Below are 19,027 nucleotides of genomic sequence, written 5' to 3' on the forward strand. Positions count from 1 at the left end.
GAATTTGAGGAGAGAAACTGAGGTTTATAGCTTCAAAATCAGTCATACCTAACCTAGCAATACAGATATTTTTAATAGAAGATGGAGATAAGGTTAATAGAGTGGGTAAGTAGTATGTGTTCATGCTTCAGATTTTGGTGAAGTTTTCCTTTGAGTTTGTGGATGTGTGAGACTCTGTTTGGATGTAATTGTAGCATTCATGTAATGTGCTTTGCCCTAAATGGAAGGCACGTTCTCAACTTTAATGCCGTATTAAATGTAGTTTCAAGCAAAATCTCAGTTAAGTACTAGCTCATCTACTTAATGCCTTTAAAAACAGGCTAATGGAACTTGTTATCTGGCAGTTTCTTCATTTAAACTGCTAATACTTTATGAAGATGTCCCTAAACTCTATGTCTGGAATAATGTAAAAAATAATTACACATGTTCTTTCACACTAAAATACTCACTTCTCTACTGGATTGATTAAATTGCATAAGATGGTGAATGCACAGAGTCCATTTGCAATTCCTAGCCTGGAATGCTAGTGGTCCCTCTCAGTTTTTAATCACTTCATTATCCCAGAGTTCTCAACTTTTTACTGATTTCACAATTTAGAGAAGCTATTAAATGCACAATTAAATCATGTGCTACTACAAACTGTTAAATATACTTAATACAGTTTAACTGAAGGGAATGCCTCTGTTCTGTCCTTCTCCCTTTACCACCTACTGCTTTTGAAAACTCAGCAGTTCTGGTGATCCTATGATCAAAAAGTGAGCCAGATCATTTTACTGATCCTGATGAACATAAAACAAGCTTTTAAAAAATAAACAAACAAAATAACAACAAAGTTTTAATGGCATGATTAGGCTTAAGTCAACCATTAAAATGCATCTAAAGTGATTGGGAGGACAAGGAGAAGCATGGGAACATTTGAATCTACTCCATGAACTCTCATGTTGTCTCTCCCCTGTCAAAAAGGATCAGAGTGTTGGGGATTTTTCTGATATAGCTGCTAATATGTACTAGTTATCATCAGTTTGAGCTCTAATTAGAAGTCTGGGAAAGTAAAATTTGAGTGCCACTAATATCAGGAATTTCTTCAAGGATGTGTAAAGAAGCATCTCCCACAGCTTATTGTAGGTGCTGAAGATTGGTGAATAAGTGTGCAGGAAATTATCTGTGGAAACTGACAGTTGTTGATTCAACATTAATAGTTAAATCAGGAAGACTTTGGTCTTGCAAAGATGAGTTGTATTTTCAGTCCTCTGCTGGCAGTAAAAATATTAGAGTGTTAACAGTGCTGCTTTCTCCATTATACACAATTCATACTTCCTTTCTTACTTGAAGTCCAAGATGTAGACATAGTATGAGGGGCATGCTGTTCAAGTTGCTATTCTTATCCTTGACACCACTAGCAGTGTTGCTGAGTGTGGAGACTCTTGCTTAGATCTCTGCACAAGGTTTTGTTACAGTACCAGGAGGCTTCAGTTGTGCTTGCCACCTTGAAGCTAACTTTGTGTCACTTAAGAGGAGAATTAATAGTTGCCCCCAGTCTCTTCCTTTTATACAAGCTTCAACACTAGCACTACAAAGTTTATCTGGAGACAGAGGAACAATTCAGCTAGGTCTCTAAAATGAGGTTTTGGCTTGGTGGTCTGAATTATTGGCTGTAATCTATTGTGCCTCAGTCCAAACTACTTAACAGAGTATTGGTACTCTGTTCTATCAAGGAATAAGGCTTGTCTGTGATAACAGAAGTTAAAAAAGTAACTTGGTACATGCCAAAACAGACCTGGTTACTTGGGTAAATGTGGGCTTATAAAGAAGTCTGAAGAGACAGATGAAATACTCCACAGACAGATGAAATATTGTGTAAGCAGCTAGGAGAAGTCTCATGATCACTAGCCCTTGTTCTCACAGGGGACTTCAACTTACCAGGTGTCTGCTGGAGATACAATACAGCAGAGGGGAGACAGTCTAGGATGTTCCTGGAGTGCATGGAAGATAACTTCCTGACACAGCTGGTGAGTGAGCCAACTAGGGAAAGTGCCTATTGCACTGGACCTGTTGTTCATGAACAGAGAGCGACTTGTGGGTGATGTGATGCTTGGAGACTGTCTTGGGCACATACAGGATAATCAGGTGATCAGGCTCAGTCAACATGGGTATGAAATGCAGGTCCTGCTTGGCTAATCTATGACAAGATGACCTGCTTAGTGCATGAGGGAAATGCTGTGCATGTTATTTACCTGGACTTTAGTAAAGCCTTTGACACCATTTTCCACAGCATTCTACTGGAGAAACTGGTTGCTCATGGCTTGGATGGATATATTCTTCGCTGGGTAAAAAACTGTCTGGATGGCTGGACCCAAAGAGTTGTGGTGAATGGAGTTAAATCCAGTTGGTGGATGGTCACAAGTGGTGTTCCCCAGGGCTCAGTACTGGGGCCAGTTTTGTTTAATGTCTTTATCAATCACCTGGATGAGGAGATTGAGTGAACTCTCAATAAGTTTGCAGGCAACACCAAGTTGGGTAGGAGTGTTGATCTGTTTGAGAGCAGGAATGCTCTTCAGAGGGGTCTGGACAGGTTGGATCGATGGCTGAGGTCAATGGTATGAGGTTTAACAAGTCTGAGTGCCAGGTCCTGCACGTGGGTCACAACAATCCCATGCAATGCTACAGGCTTGGGAAAGAATGGCTGGAAAGTTGCCCAGCACAAAAGGACCTGGGGCTGTTGGTCAACAGCTAGCTGAATATGAGCCGGCAGTGTGCCCAGGTGACCAAGAAAGCCAATGGTATCCTGGCTTCTATCAGAAATTGTGTGGTCAGCAGGACTAGGGAAGCAGTTGTACCCCTGTACTCAGCACTGATGAGGCCCCACCTTGAATCCTGTGTTCAGTTTTGGGCCCCTCACTACAGGAAAGACATTGAGGTGCTGGAGCATGTCCAGAGAAGAGCAAAGAAGCTGGTGAAGGGTCTAGAGCACAAATGTTATGAGCAGTGGCTGAGGGAATTGGAGTTGTTTAGTCTGTAGAAACGGAGGCTGAGGGGAGACCTTGTCACTCTCTACAACTGCCTGAAAGGAGGTTGTAGCAAGGTGGGTGTCAAGTGATAGGACAAGAAGAAATGATCTCAAGTTGTGCCAGGAGAGGCTTAGGTTGGATATTAGGAAGAATTTCTTCACTGACAGGGTTTTCAAGCATTGGAACAGGCTGCCCAAGGAAGTAGTTGAGTCACCATCCCTGGAGATATTTTAAAGATGTGTAGACATGGTGCTTAGGAAGGTTATTTGGTGGTGGACTTGGCAGTGTTATGTAAATGGTTGGACTAGATGATCTTAAGGGCCTTTTACAACTTAAATGGTTCTATGATTCTAAATGTACAGTTGTCTCTTTTTGGCAGTGAGGATAGTCAGCAGTTCAAGTTGAGGTTTAAGGGGTTGTGAGTGATGGAGGGTTTTCACATTTCCTGGTAACTGCTCTCCATGTCTGGGATGATTAATAGAATTTGAAACAACAAGTCTAGCACACCAAGAAGCCTGCAGGTTTTTATCTTTCGATCTCTGTCCTGGGTTTGAGTGAGTGGTGGGTTTTTTTTGGTAGCAGGGGAGGGGGCTATAGGGGTGGCCCCCTGTGAGAAGCTTCTCGAAGCTCCCCCAGCTCCAAGTCAGCTCCACCTCTGCACCAAAACTGAGCCAATCAACTGCATCTCTGCAATAACGTATTTAAAAAGGGACGTGGTGAGGAGGAGTCGGACTTGTGAGGAGGAGTTGCGGCAGCTGCGTGAACACCAAGGTCAGTGGAGGAACGGAGGAAGAAAGGAGGGGGGAGGTGTGCCGGAGCAGAGACCCTCCTGTATCCTGTGGGGAGATGGCAGGGCAGCTCCCACCTGCCACCCATGAAGATCTGTGGTGGAGCAGACACTGATTTATGGCCTGTGTTTTTTGCATGGCTGATCAAGGTGCTGTGCCTGAAGAAAGTCAGGGTCTTGTGGGAGAAGGTAGCCCCCACTGTTGTAGTTCAGCAGTGGGAGGATCGTAGCATGTGGGAGTGTCCCACGTTGGAGCAGTTCAGGAAGGGCTGCAGCCCGTGGGAGGGAATACAGTTGGAGAGAGTTGGTGTCCTGGGACTCATGTCAGAGGAAGTTTGTGGAGGACTGCCTCCTGTGAGAGGGGGATCATGGTGGAGCAGGGGAAAGAAGTTCCAGAAGCTCCCCCCACCGAAGATGGAAGAAGCGGCAGCACTGACTACACCCCCCGATTCCCTGCCCCCTGTGCTGCTGGGGGAGGAGGTAGAGATATCGGGAGCAAAGCTGAGCCCAGGAAGAAGAGAGGGGTGGGGGGAAAGTTTTCTCAGCATGTGGCAATGCTTCTCACTGTCCTACTCTGTTACGTGTTGTTAGTGTCTGTAATAAAATGTATGTTCTTTTTTTCATCCCCTAACAAGTCTGCCTTTTGCTCATGACCATAACGAGTGATTTGCCCCTCCCAGTCCTATCTCGAATCCCAAGGTTGGCTCATCTGTCCCTTCTCATTACCAGAAGAGAAGGGGGAGTGAGTGGCTGTGTGGTGTTTGGCTGCTAACCAGGCTCAAACCACGACAGTCTCCTGGCTTTTTTACATAATACTTTGCTTTCCTTTCCATGGTAATGTACAAATCTTGCAGTATTACATACTCTCTTTGTCTTAGTAAGGCCCTTGTGTCTACAAATTTTGACTAATTTGGACTTCATCAACTTGATTTTAATGTATTTTAGTTCATTAAAGTTATTTCCCTGAGTGTCATCATCATCCTTTGTCTGGAACATAATTGTTTCATAACAGATCTCAACAGATTTGAGAGGAGTATTCTAAGATTGCAGTAAAATACATGACTATGAAAAAAGATGACATTAATACTTTTTCTGTGAGGGTATGAAGAAAGTGATTCGCTATAGAACTGTGATGGGATTTAGATTAAAATTGTTTTCAGAAGAGGAATAAGTTGCTTTATTATTGGAACTCTGCACCAAGTGTGTTTGTAACCAACAATTCTTTTAAAAAAAAAGTCAGAAATTTGAGAGCTCAAGCTGTTTCTTTACAACAGTGATTAATGACTTACATACAATTTCCAACTCTGTATTCCTGTTGAGTTCAGTAGTACTGATGTACGTGCCTGTTAACAGTTGAGGCAGGGATACTGAAGACTGAATCAATGAAGATTGAATTATCCTTCTTCTGTTAGAGGAAGCTTCTTCAGTGCAGGGTTGAGATGCGCTGAGATCAGGGATTCTGCTTTCAAGTTGACTGTCCTGTAGACAAGGGGAGGAATCTGGTTACTTGTACACTTAATTTAGAATGCCCAGTTTTTAGTTTAGATGGATGACTGCCACAAATATGCATAGACAAAGTATCAAACAAACTAAATCACTTTGGTTGCTGTTGCATGAAAAATGGAAGAGCTCGCTAGGGATTTGGTAGAAGAACACTGAGGGCATTGTTGGCTTCAAGTAACGGAAATGTGAAGAAATATGAAGGGGAGTTTTAGTTTCAGTGTCCTTTCAAATTGTAATAAAAACCAGAATAAACTTACAGTTTTTATTTATTGTCACTTCTTTCCTCCCTCTCCCCTCCTTCTTCCTCTACTGAAGATACTTGTATGGGCTCTTCCACTACACATGAGTTTTGACCGAGACATGCAACAAAGATTTGAAGTTACCCTTGCCTAGTTTTCTGAAGAGCTATTAAATAAGTGTTTATTTTCATTTCTAGCTATTCTTCAATTTTGATAGTTTTGCTGCTGCCAGCTAGAATTAAGAAGATAATATTTTTCTCAGAAGTAATAATATCTTTTTAAAAATTGGCTATATGACTTAAATAATCATCTTAAAAACTGTTGTGTAGAGTTGTATATTCCTTAAAATAGTCAGAGACGTGAGGGAAGGACAAGTGGAGCTATTGGTAAGGTGGTTGTTTGGTACCAGCCAGCCCACTGTAATGTGAATAGCTCCAGCTAGCCATAGCAATGCTCTTTGTCTCAGTTGGGTGTTCTGATGACAAAGTGAGATGGAAGAATTTAGGAGAGCAAATACACATACTTGGATATAACCAGCTGCAGAAGTCAGTAGCTTTATTTTTTAAAAAAAGTTTTGTAGTGTTGAGTACTCTGAATATTGATAAACCAGACCACAGCTTCTGGGACTGGTATTCTGTTTTGGTCTAATCCTTATGGTTTCCATCTTATTTTTCTTTATGTTTGTGGACTTTTTAATGATAATTTAACATGAACATAATGAAACACTTTAAATCTATTTTTTATCCATTTTTTGATCCACATCAAAAGTCTTCAAAATTTTTTTTAATTTATCATGTTTACGTAAGCAGATATATTCCTTTATATTGCTTTATTCAGCCTTCTGGAATAAAAGAAAGGCCTAATTTACTAATATCTCAAACTGTAATGAATTCTTTTAGTGTGTTGTGGGTTTTTTTAAGTGACATTATGGTGATGATGCATAACTTTATTTAAGCAGCTCAAGGATTTGTGCTTCATCAGAGAAGACCATACTGAGGATACTCTTTGAGATTTGCTATTTTCACAGATAATTTATATATTGCTAGAGGTGGAAGAATGCAAATGACTTGCATTAAATTTTAAAAAAGATGGAATTTTAAATAACTGACTGTTTTCAGAAATGTCAATTTTAGTTCATAGGCTTCAAGTCTCCAAAAGACTAATATTCATACCTAATCTAGTTTATATAATATTAATGAAGATACCTCATTTAGAAGTTCATCTTATTTTTAAGGAAATTTTGCATACATTGTTAAGCTGTTTTTCGTGTCTTTACATTTACTGCTTCAATCAAACTGGACTGGGAGAGCTGATAGCTATTTTTAAAAATGTGTTTAAGTCTTGCATGAAATTGAGGTGTTGTATGTTACTTTCTTAATGAATAAAACCAGTTGATTCAAATATTCTGTGTATTTTTTTGTCATTTTTGTCTTTTGGTAGGATGAGGTGGTGGAAGAATATAGTGAAAATAATTTCTATGAATCTGACGAAGAACAGAAGGAAAATGATCGCAGAGTGAAAAACGTCTATACTATGGACCCAGATCACAGGCTGCTCTTACGAAATACAAAGCCATTGCTTCAAAGCCGAAATGCTGCTGTATGACAAATTCCTTTTTGATTAAAATGTTAAACTACTAAATATCTCTGCTTCTAGAAAATTTTAAAGATTGAGTAATAAAATTTATACCTCTTAAAAGTTGTGATAGTACTCTCTGGAAACTTACAGGAATATGGTGATTCTCTCTTTTTTGAAATTAAGTTAGCTTCTAAGTAAAACACCTGAACAGAATGTGATATATGCTCCAAATATTAAGGACAAACACAATACTAGAGAAAAGACAAGAACATTTTAATCCAACTTTTATAGCATGTGATGACTATACCATAGCTAGCTTTTAATGCTTAAGTTCTCAGCAACTAGGATGGTACAAACTGTCAGTGTTGGTGGTACAGATTTACAAAGAAAATCATAGTTTTTGCTGAATCATTAAGTTCTGCTTTCCTTTGAGTCTCACATTTTAAAATTAGACAATTGTATGCCTACATTCTTTGTCAATCCAAGCCAGAGTCTTAGTGTTGGTGCCTTGGCAGAGTTTCAGGATAGATATGACATCATGAGTGTAGTATGCTTTGCAGTATTTCCATGACATTTTAAAATGTTGGTAACTTTTTAGAACCGGAAAAAAACATGCTGATGGTGAATCATTGTGACATTACTCAGATCACAGAATTTTATTTCTAACATCAGTTTGTTCTGTTAATCAAGACTAGATGTCTTTGGGAAGAGACTCCCAGTGATAATTAATATTCATATCATTGCAAAAACAGTTACTGCACCATGATTAAGTTACCTCCTGACCTGTCCTTGATAAGCTAAACAGATCAGATTTTTGTTTCTTTCCTGGAACATATTTCTAGGTTCTGATTAATGTCTAACTCTTTTCCAAACCACTTATCTGCCAGCAGACTTTGGGAACAAGCTGAATATGTGTGATAATTCTGTTAGAGCACAGCCTTTTGCTAAAATCAGTGTTCAATGTCTATATGATATTAATTCATCTCATGCAAAAAACATGTTAGATATGTTTGCCATCACACTGCACTAAGAACAAGTTCAGTTGCTTATCTTCCACATTACATAAATCATTTTCTTTATATCTGTTAAATATGGTATTGATTTTCACATTTATGATCTTTAACTTTCTGATATTAAACTGAGATGTTTAAGTTCAGTTTGTCAAGTGATATCATGCTTTTTTGAATTATCATACCAGTTTTTGTACCGTTCACGAAATTTACCAGCAATTAAATTAATTGCTTTCTCTTTGACCTTAGATTTTTGTCGGTAAGACATTGTAGTATATTGCTAAAAATCTTCCATTTATTTCCACTTTTCAGATGTTTTAAATTGCTTTTTTACTGTTTAATAATACTTCTTGTTTCATTGGTCCTAAGATTTAAGATACCAAGTCAAGTGTCATAATAATGGCTTTACTTGGAGTCTCCTTTCTGTGATTTGTTTTGTTTTGAACAGAAAGTTTAACATGACAGTTCTGCAAGGAAGTTTGTGACATGAACTAATCATTAGCATTAAGTTCAGCACTTGTCTTTTACTTATGAGAAAACTTGAGAAAAAAAAAAAAAGTTGGGTTTTAAGTTGTTTCTATCTCAGTTTTCTTTTTGCTAGCCAGGATGTTGATACACAACCCTATAGTTTTTACTTTCTGTTGGATTTAAGGCTTTAGAAGTTACAAAAAAGGCAGCTGTCATTTTATAAATTTCCTGATAGAATAATGGAATGAAAGATTTTAAGTGGAAACCAGATAATAGGTAATATTAAAACTGTACTTAATAAAAATAAAAGCACAACATTTGCAGAAGTATTAAACAGTATTTTTGTGTTACTTTGTACAGCTGATGTTAGCAATACTGACTTACTAAGGATGATATGAGCATGTTTACAATTTGAATTAGCTACAGTTTTTCTTTCTTTGTCCCTCTTCCTCTGTCTTTCTGTATATTATAGTATACAATAAATACTGGGAGACATGAGAGCTACTTATTTAGCTTTGATTTTAGAAACAAAATTGTCTGTCTGCTCACGTTTTTTCCCTAGTCTGCTCTGTTGATTTCAAAGAACATGGGTATGCACTTTGCTTTCTGGAGAAGAGTCAGTTGGTAGTTCTGCAGATCTGAAGCAAAAGTGATAGATATGTGTGACAGTTTGAAGTTAACATGCTGTTCTGAATGTTCTTTTAGGTGGTGATGGCAGTTGCACAGCTTTACTGGCATTTGGCACCAAAATCTGAAGCTGGTGTTGTTTCTAAGTCATTGGTGCGTTTGCTCCGTAGTAATAGGTAGGTCAAGTCATACTTTACGTTATGTCTACTTTTCTGTGAGAGTTTTTCATCTGTACTTCTTTAGATGTACTTAAGAGAATATAATTATTGCACTATTTGAGTTTTAAATTTTCTTGCAATAGTAATTTTTACTCAACAAATGAGGATCATTAAAAGTAATTCCATCATTTTCAGTATCACATCCAGTGATCATTCAGTTTCGTATTTCTTTCATAATTATTACTATCATTCTGAGAAGAATCATGGCTGCCTAATTGGCATACAAATAGAAGTAGTACTAACTAGTTTACTTAGTTTCTTGATTTTTTTTTTTTTTTTAAAGTTACTGGAGATTTAATTATATTGGAGTTCCTTACTGTCTCACTAGGCACTAAAGAGGTCTTCGGGTGTATTTATTTTTCCTGCACTTTATATTGAAGGCTTCTTCTTGTCAGAGAAACTTAAGAAACTAAGAGAATTGTTAAAATACCACTTGATGCTGCTGAATCCCCTGTTTCCTTTATCCTTGGACAGTTTTTAAAGAACAAATTTATGTTTCGTTCAGGACATGTAATTTTGACTTTTTCGTCTTCAGTGTGACTTTGTCTACTGTCCCATGAAGGGTCTCACTGGTCACATATTTCAGAAGATTGATAATACTTTATTTTTCTTTGTGTTTGATGGTTTTGGCATATTATGCCAATATTTGTTGCATAAAAGTGGGGGGTTTTCCCCCCTTGGTTACTAGATTTTGAACTTCCATGTATATGCATAAAAAGCCTTGAGGGGGTGATAGAAAACACAATAATAAGATGTTCCCAGAATAACTTTCTAACTATACATGATATTTTTAGCTAGAACTTCGCTTTGCAAATGATTTACTTTTGAAGTTGGCTACACCAAACAGACAAAAGTTTTTTTAAAAAACCCTCTTCTGTTCAAGTGTCTGACAAGATTATTTGTCTTAGATGGGCTTTAGCTTTTGTAAGCCCAGTCACCATAGAGCTCTTTCTCTGTAAACTTCTGCAGCTCACCCATGACTCATGTCTCCATCATTTAAAAGTTAGTAAAGAAGTAAAATCAGGCTTGGTAGAGTATTCATGCTTTTATTTCAGATAAAAATTAATCACTGTTATTTAGTGTTTGGTTTTATAGTACAATATGCTTCCCATTCTCTTTGTACAAAGATAAGTAAAATGGTTAAAGCAGTTTGACATATATACAGGTAATGTATAGAATTAAATTCATATTCACAGGCTGAAAGGATTATTATTGCATATTGTTTATTGCTCATTTTTACTCAGATTTCATCAAAAGGGGAGTCATGTCTTTCGTATACCTCAACTAGTGTCTAAAGTGTCACTGGACTCCTGATTTTCCTATGTCAAATGACTTGTCTGTTCTCTGTTACCAGTCTGTGTGAAACGCTTTTGCTATTTTAGAGACACTTTGAAATAAGCTTCTGCTGCTTACCCTTGAAGTTATGTGCCTATGGCCTTTATATTAATGTCAAATACACTATAATCTAGTTAGGGTGAGAGTGCCTGGAAGAGCATTTCATAGCAATTTCCGGTCTTGGTTCATCATGTACAGCTGACTACTTCCATGTACCTATACAAGAATTACATAAAAATAGGTTTAAAAGATCCTAAGTATTTTTCTATTACTACTTTTCTTAGTAAGCAACAGCTGTAATTACCAGGGGGCTATTAGACAGTTTTGAATAAGAGGAGATAATGGATGTGATGATTTCTCTATTAGGATGTGATTTGCATCATGAAAGAATTTGAGCACTCATGGTTCAGAAAAATTGTGTGTAAATTATTTCTAAGTTTTTAATTGGTGGGAGGAATTCTGTAGTTTAAAAGCTTTAGACTAGTACCCAGATTTCTTTTTGCTCATTCCTGCTGAGGCTTTTAAACTAATACAATAATGATGAGCATATCCTCCAAAGTTGTTTAATGTTTTCATGTTTAGTATATTACATAATTCTGTTGTTTGTACTCTGACAAAGTCTATTATGCTAAAGTGCTGCTTTTTTATAGATGCTTATGCCTTCCAGTGTATACTCTTATGTCACAGGAGACCCTGGCCCTTTTTAAGAATTATTGGGAAATTTTTTTAAGACCAAAAAAGTCATAACAATTCTTGCTAGCTGTGCAAGAGTCAGCTGTTCTTCTAACTAATGCAGTTATTTCCACAATGTAGATAAAGCCCGTTTGTTTTTGTTTTCAGCTGTGTTATCCTGGAAAGTTTCAAGATGATGAACAAAATCTAAAGTTTTTGTGAGCTATTTCTGGACATGCCAGAATATTGATGTTTAAATCAAAAATTCATTTAAAACAATGACCCAAGGCCTACAAGAGGCCTTGCATCACTGTGCTGGTGTCAGTGATTTTTTTGCATATTGAAGTTTTTAAAAATGAGAGCCTGATTTCATAATGCATCTTCCTGTAAAGCAAATGATGAACTTGTAGCAGTTGGCAATAAGGTTTTTCTATCTATGTGCCAAGTCAAATGTATAACTAACTTTGGATTGAAATAGAATTGGACTTTCTTTGCCACATTGCATTATTCTATGAATCTGTAATTTTGCAGAGTAACTCTTGTTTTTCTTTTCAAATTCTAGGGAGGTGCAGTATATTGTTCTGCAAAATATTGCCACTATGTCAATTCAGAGAAAGGTATACCCTATTTAGAATTTTCTAAATCACATTTTATATGAAACACAGATGAACTACTTAAATATGTTCTGCTTTTCAGGGCATGTTTGAACCTTTTCTGAAGAGTTTCTATGTTAGATCAACAGATCCAACAATGATCAAAACACTGAAGGTGAGCTTAAAAGCAAATTAGTCTATGTACTGCTGGACAAATCTGTTTGCAATGGGAAGGTAAAATTTTATTGTACTGATATGACACACATCATTCTGTACTGTTTCTTTTTTTCACTAAGAAGTGTAGAGTTGTGTTTTTTACATCCGCAAGTGTCCCAGGGCCTTCAGACTGTGTAAGCGTTCGCTTGTTACCATGATATCAATGGTGGATGGGCTGTTTTCCACTACAGCTTTTGGTACGTGTCAGTGATAGAGAGCATTACCATTTTTATCTAACCAGTCATTCAAACATTTAGTGTTAGACCGCTTTAATGGGAGGAAGGATCTTCTGAAATGAAGAGAAATGAAATCAGAGTGTTTGATACTGTTAGTTTAAAAAGAGTTTAAGTCTGTTTTCCTGAACAGAACAGGACAGTGTTAGAGTCCCAAATTCCCTTTGAAGTCAGCATTCGACATGAGAAATACTTTAGGCTTTCCTTAAGGCCACATCTCAATGCATGTTTTAGGCTGTCTTCTTCTTTTTTCTGTTTGTAGTCTTTAGTAGATATGAAATCCTTGACAAGACAATAGCTAAAAATTGTCTACTGTTATATGCCTTTTTTCTTGTTTTGATTTAGATTGGCATAAGCACTTGTGTTTAGGAGTGGAAGGCAGAGGTTTCTTAAGGGAACATTATTGTTTCCTTATTTTAATTTTTCATCCACGTTACACCCTCATTACGTGTTGAGTGTTGCAGTCTGAGATGGCCATGACCAACCCATCATATTTTTATTAGTCCAACATTAAATCTAAGTAAATTTGTGGCAGATAGAGGCAAAAATATCTTCCCCACATTTAATGACAATGAAAACTGTCAGGAATAGTAGTAAGACTTAGTGTTATGCAGGAAAAGTCACTTCTGAAATAATTGAAAGTGGATAGTTAAACTGCCATGTTAATTGATAATACAATGGTGAAAAGGTGGAGTAGTAGCAATTGTGTTTTTTCCTTTCATTGTCTCCATTCTTTCTTGATGGCTGAAAAATGTAGGACAACCTACATTGTTACATACATAAGAAAAACTTGTGCTTTTCTCTACCCTGTATCTGCATAGTACCATCCTATCTGCTTTAAGATAGGAGGATGAGACCTACTGCAGTATTTAAATAGTAGGAGCACCCTGTAATTAATCTGCTGCAGTGTTTAGATTTTTATTTTGTTCTCTGTTTCTTTCCCAGTGTCGCATTTGCTTTTTTGATCACTGCTTAGCATTGAGCTTATATTTTCATGAAGCTATCCGTTTTAACCACAAATCCTCAGTGATAACTTGTGGTAATCAGCTCAGAGCCTATAATTTTCTGTAAAGTTAAGGTTTTTCCCCAATTATGAACATGACTTTGCATTTGTCTGTGTTGATTTTCTTTTGCCATTTTATCAACCAGTAACCTAATTTATGAACTTTTCATGCAGCTTTTCTTAGTCAGCATTTGTCTTAATATTTCTGGTAACTGTAGCAACAGTTGAAAACTTTGTCACCTGTCTTCTCATTACTTTTGTAATTCATATATGAATATGTTGAAAAGCAGAAGACCAGTGAAGGTATTTTTGGGATTTAATTGATAGCCTTCCTGTACTGTAAAATAGTATCTTTTCTTTTTTCCTACCCATTCTTCTCTTTCATTTATCCACTTGCTTTGTATGCTACGCTAGATATGTAGCTTTAAGAGCCTTTGATGACAGCTCCTGCCAAATGGCTTCTGAAGTACAGTTGTAGTGTATCAATTAAGTGTCCCTGTCTGTGTGCATCCTATTCAAAAAATACCAACAGATTTCTGAGGCATCAAAGACAGAGTTGTCTTTTTCTTCAGTTTACCTCATTCAAATTTTATTGGAATCCTTTCTTCTTCAAAGTTAAAACTTTACTAAGAAGCATAGCATCTTAGCAATATATGCCAAGTGTTGTATATCATCATCTTGTTCACCAGGAACAAAGCAGCAGCCTTTCAGGGTCTGATGTTGTTGATGTTAATTAAGAACTGAGGATTCTTATAGATGCAACTGTTTCTTTCCTGAGTTTGAAGGTCTTTTATTGCAGTTCATCTGAATATAATTGACACTTTATTTCCCCTCAGCTGCAGTTGTGATTTCTGTTATTTCTTCTTACGGTGTCACATGGTTCTTACACACTAAGGCTTGTTGTATAACATTGGTAACCATGCTGCCAGAAGTATTTCAAGGCTCTTTGATATGCGATGCAATACTAGAGCGAGAGCTCTTGTAAATGTGTCACTGAACCCCAGAGTCCTGCTTTGAAAACGTTGCATGTACTTGCAAGAATTCCTCCCAAGTGCAAAACAGCTACAAGTTTATATTGAAATCTGGTATACTTTGTTGAATTCTAAGTGGTATTTTTACTAATTTTATATTTTCTTTACATGCAATAAAAGTATAGTGTTTATGTGGTACTGTTTATAATATTTTATTTATCTTTTGATAAAATATGGGGTTTTTTCTTGCAGCTTGAAATCTTGACAAATTTAGCAAATGAAGCCAACATATCAACTCTGCTTCGAGAATTTCAGGTTTGTGCAGAAATGTATTCTTTTTATATTAAGTGCTCTTTGTTGACCAGTTGCCATTATTGGATGCTTCATCTAGATTATTAGTCTTAAATTTTTCAGGTTAAAGTCTTTTCCAGGGTAAAATGTTCTCAGAATGGGAACGAAACTGTCTCATACCATAATGGATAATGGAGCTTTTTATATTTTGGAAAGAGTTTCAGTGCTTTGTTTCGGACTCTCCTTCCAGCTACCAAAACGGAAAAAAAAAAAAAAAAGGAAAAAAAAAAAAAAAAGATGAGAAAAACTCAGTCATTCCAAATTCTTTAAAACAGATTCTAGCAACTTGACTGACACTGTAAGTCACTAGATGATAGGTCTAAATTTTAGCAATATTTGGCCATTAGCATTTATTGCCAAACCTCATTTCTGTAAGTCATTTGATGAAATAATATTACCTCCAATATCTGTATATGTGTCAGCAAAATGTTCTGCCTATATTGTGAAACAGTGTCTGTCCTTCTTTCTTTTCTTTTTGCTTATGACATCTATTTCCATTGCTTCAGTTCTCTGGCTGGATTTCTCTGAAAGGTACTGGTTCTCAGGCAGCTAGGTTATTCATAGTTTCACAGATGCTCCTGGTTAAATGAACCAAAACCTCTCTGAAGTGAGAGCTCATCAACTCTTCCAGCCTTGCACACAAACTAATTGCTGGTTTTGGGTAATTTCCCCCTGCCCCAAGCTTTCTTGACATCTGAGGTTTGCATGGCTGTGGGTGACCAAAGCTGGCAAGAAAATGCCTTCTAAAAGTGACAATGAGGTGAAAAAAATGTAACTTCCAACGTGCGATGTAGCTTTCTAGTTTGAATTTATTATACAGTATGTCTGTCTTATGAGGATAATGTGGTAAGTCTTTGGTTGACAAGACGTATGTATTGACTAATGAAAATCCTGTTTCCATAGACTTATGTGAAAAGCCAAGATAAACAGTTTGCTGCAGCTACAATTCAGGCGATAGGCAGATGCGCAACTAACATCAACGAAGTGACTGACACATGCCTTAATGGTCTTGTATGTTTGCTGTCCAACAGGGATGGTAAGTTAAATGTTCTGTTTGTTTTCCAACTGGCTGAGGCATGAAACATTTTCTTAATGAAAACCACATAGAACAGATCACATTAAAAAATATATGGAAGTTGACTTTCATAAGAATTTAGCTGACATGACTGGATAAAAATAGTGATTCTGGTGCTTCTTCTTGATCGAAGCACTTCAAAAGATTCTCATATTCACTAGGTACTTAATTTCTTGTTAGTGAAATGAATTCTTTGTGCCCTGCAATTATATGTTTACCTTTTTTTTCTCAAAATGCCGTAATTATTAAAGAGTGCTGTTGTGATTATCATAGATGGCAGTAGTTTACTGTTCTGTGTGTGGTTGCATCAAAACATTTAGCCTGTAGAGGGTGCTAAAAGCTTGGAATCAGTTTTTTTTTAGTGCCTCAATGCCTAACTGAAAAAACATATTATATAGTTTTAGGGTAAATGGCCCCAAATTTGGCTTGATTTTGTAATTTATCCTTCTGTTATTTTTACATAGTGAAATGGAGTTGTAAGTCACTAAGGAAGACGACAGGGAGCAGATAAAGTCAAATAGCATATAGCAGTACTGTAATTCAATACCTGATAATATTGTATATTCTTACCAGTTACCAATGAATATTGCACAGTAGTAGTCAATAAGAGAATTGGAAGATTATTACAAAATGTACAGTCTACATGAATATGGTTAAATATTGGCAATAGAGTTAAGAAAGATACAGCTAAAAATATCAGGAAGGAGGAAAAGTGTGGGTTTGGGGTAGCCTGGAGTAATTAGCATTGTTCAGAGAATACAAATGCGATCTATGTTGAGTTTTGAAAAGCAGCATTAATTCCCCTCCATTTATACTGGACATAATTTTCATGATAATCCTAAAACCTTTATTAGGGACATCACTTCAGCAGCACGTAGTCATCCTCTGACCCACTGATACGCTCAGAGCTTTCTCTTACTTGCTTATGAACTAGGAGTCCTCCATCTCTCACACTTCACCTCATATCAGAAATTCCTGAGATGCCTCGGTGTATAGCTTGGTAGTTTTAATATACGTAATTTTAATTTCCTAATCCTCCAGACCTTATGTTCTTCTGTGTTTTTCTGGTTAACATCTGTGTTAAAATACCTTCCCACATTGTGTTACAAGGCTGTGTCTGCAAAATGCAACTTTTTGTATTACATTCAGCAGTGACCATACTAAAAAATGCAATCTTCAAAGCTTGTTTTTGATTCTGCTTAATTCTACTAGCAATCTTGCTCTAGGTCAGTAGGCTCCTTTCAGCATGTACAAATCCCCATTTTTTGTCTGTTTTAAATAACATAATAAAACTATCACTTCAAAATACCGAGTTTGTTACTTAATAACCCTTCTTTCCATTTTCTTGCTTTGTTTTTCTTTTTGCTGAGAAGGAACCAATATAAGAGGAAAAGGCTTTTTTTCTTTTATCATAGTTTCTCAATTTAATATTTTCTTCAAAGTAATTCCGTAAATATATATACTCACACACATATATATGCACATGTATACAAAGGTCTGTCCCAACAAGATTAGCTTTCTTGACTGTTTCTAAGTAGTTGTCTGGCAAATAAAATTATCTTCTTTTGCTTACTGTTCTGAAAGACTGCAAAGGATATATTGAGGATCTTTTAAACCTGGCAGCTGGCAAATTGCTTTACCATAGCTGCAGTGTCTTTATTCCTTCTTTCAAGGAATGAATAGAATGGCATAATTTACATGGTACCTTTCCTCAGGTGGCAGGAAATTACCAATAGTTACAGCTTACTGAACATGAGAAGAGTTTCGGGCATGGTAAGGGAGGAGAAAAAAAAGAGATTTAGCATGTGTAGCAGACTTGATTTAATAGTTTGGGTTAATCTTGCTTTCCTCCAACTTTTACTCTTGAAGTATGAAAGCAGTCTGTTTGCCATGCTACTTATTCCATGGTTCTTGGAAGCCTGGAAGCAGTTCTTCTGCTTTTGCATAGCGTAAAGCCCAAGCTGGTAAATCCAGCAGGTTCTGAGGTCCCTGAAAGCAAAGTTGTCTCTGCTTTCTCTGCACTTGTTTTCCTATTATGGAGCATTCACTTGCGTGTGAAAGAGAAGTGACCAAATTAATTCAACCAAATCAAAATAGAATCCCAAAGAACAAGCTTGTGGCAAAACCACCTTCTAATTCTATGCACTTGTTCTGGAAAGGCCTTTCCTGATCAGATTTTCTGTGATATTTAGTCTTTAAGAATTTAATTTACTTTTTATGAACCCTTAGATGTAATGTGATTTACACTCTGTTTTGAAATTCTTGCATTCATTTATCATTGTCTTGTATGCACTTTTTCTTTGGTAACTCTATCGGAGTTAAAGTTCAAAAATGATCTAGTCCGACGCCCACCACAGTGAGCAATGACATCTTCAACTAGATCAGGTTGAGCAGAGCCCTGTCCAACCTGACCTTGAATATTTCCAGGGGTGGGACATCTACCACCTCCCTGGGCAACCTGTTCCAGTTTTTCACCACCCTTATCATAAAAAATTTCTTACTTAGATCTAGTCTGAATCTACCCTCTTTTAATTTAAAACTATTACCCCTTGCTCTATCAGTACATACCCTTGTAAAAAGTTCCCCTCTGGCTTTCTTTAGGTACTGAAAAACTCCTGTAAGGTCTCCTGGAGCCACCTTTTCTCCAAGCTAAGCAAACCCAGCTTTCTCAGCCTTTCCTCACAGGAGAGGTGTTCCATTCCTCTGATCATTTTTGTGGTCCTCCTCTGGACCGACTCCAACAGGTCCGTGTCTTTCTTGTGCTGAGGATTCCAGATCTGGATGCAGTGCTCCAGGTGGGGTCTCACAAGAGTGGAGTAGAGGGGCAGGATCACCTCCCTCGACCTCCTGGCAACTCTGCTTTTTATGGTGCCCAGAATACAGTTGGCTTTCTGGGATGCGAGTGCACATTGTCAACTGACGTCCAGCTTTTCATCCACCAGTACCCCCATGTCCTTCTCCACAGAACTGCTCTCAATCCCTTTACCCCCAGCCTGTATTGATACTGGGGGTTGCCCTGACCCATGTGCAGGACCTTGTTGAACCTCATGAGGTTCGCATGGGTCCACTTCTCAAGTTTGTCCAAGTTCCTCTGAATAACATCCTGTGCCTCAGGCATGTCAACTGCACCACTCAGGTTA

At 37.2% G+C, this 19,027-nt stretch overlaps 1 protein-coding gene across 4 annotated transcripts in view; it reads left to right on the top strand.

The window, feature by feature from the left end:
- AP3B1 (adaptor related protein complex 3 subunit beta 1) overlaps positions 1–19,027 on the top strand; it is a 160,730-nt gene that overhangs the window by 54,917 nt on the left and 86,786 nt on the right. For 2 of the 4 annotated variants that reach the window (XM_042804700.1, XM_042804698.1), the window contains exons 8-14: positions 1,090–1,092; positions 6,978–7,136; positions 9,299–9,396; positions 12,008–12,062; positions 12,142–12,213; positions 14,714–14,776; positions 15,716–15,848. In XM_042804700.1, coding sequence (XP_042660634.1) covers positions 1,090–1,092; positions 6,978–7,136; positions 9,299–9,396; positions 12,008–12,062; positions 12,142–12,213; positions 14,714–14,776; positions 15,716–15,848 — 583 coding nt within the window. The remainder of the gene's footprint in view (positions 1–1,089; positions 1,093–6,977; positions 7,137–9,298; positions 9,397–12,007; positions 12,063–12,141; positions 12,214–14,713; positions 14,777–15,715; positions 15,849–19,027) is intronic. The other 2 variants (XM_033009138.2, XM_042804699.1) reach the window with 1 other exon arrangement.

The sequence above is a fragment of the Tyto alba genome, unplaced genomic scaffold (genome assembly GCF_018691265.1).
Source record: "Tyto alba isolate M040663 unplaced genomic scaffold, T.alba_DEE_v4.0 Super-Scaffold_42, whole genome shotgun sequence".
Taxonomy (NCBI): Eukaryota; Metazoa; Chordata; class Aves; order Strigiformes; family Tytonidae; genus Tyto; species Tyto alba.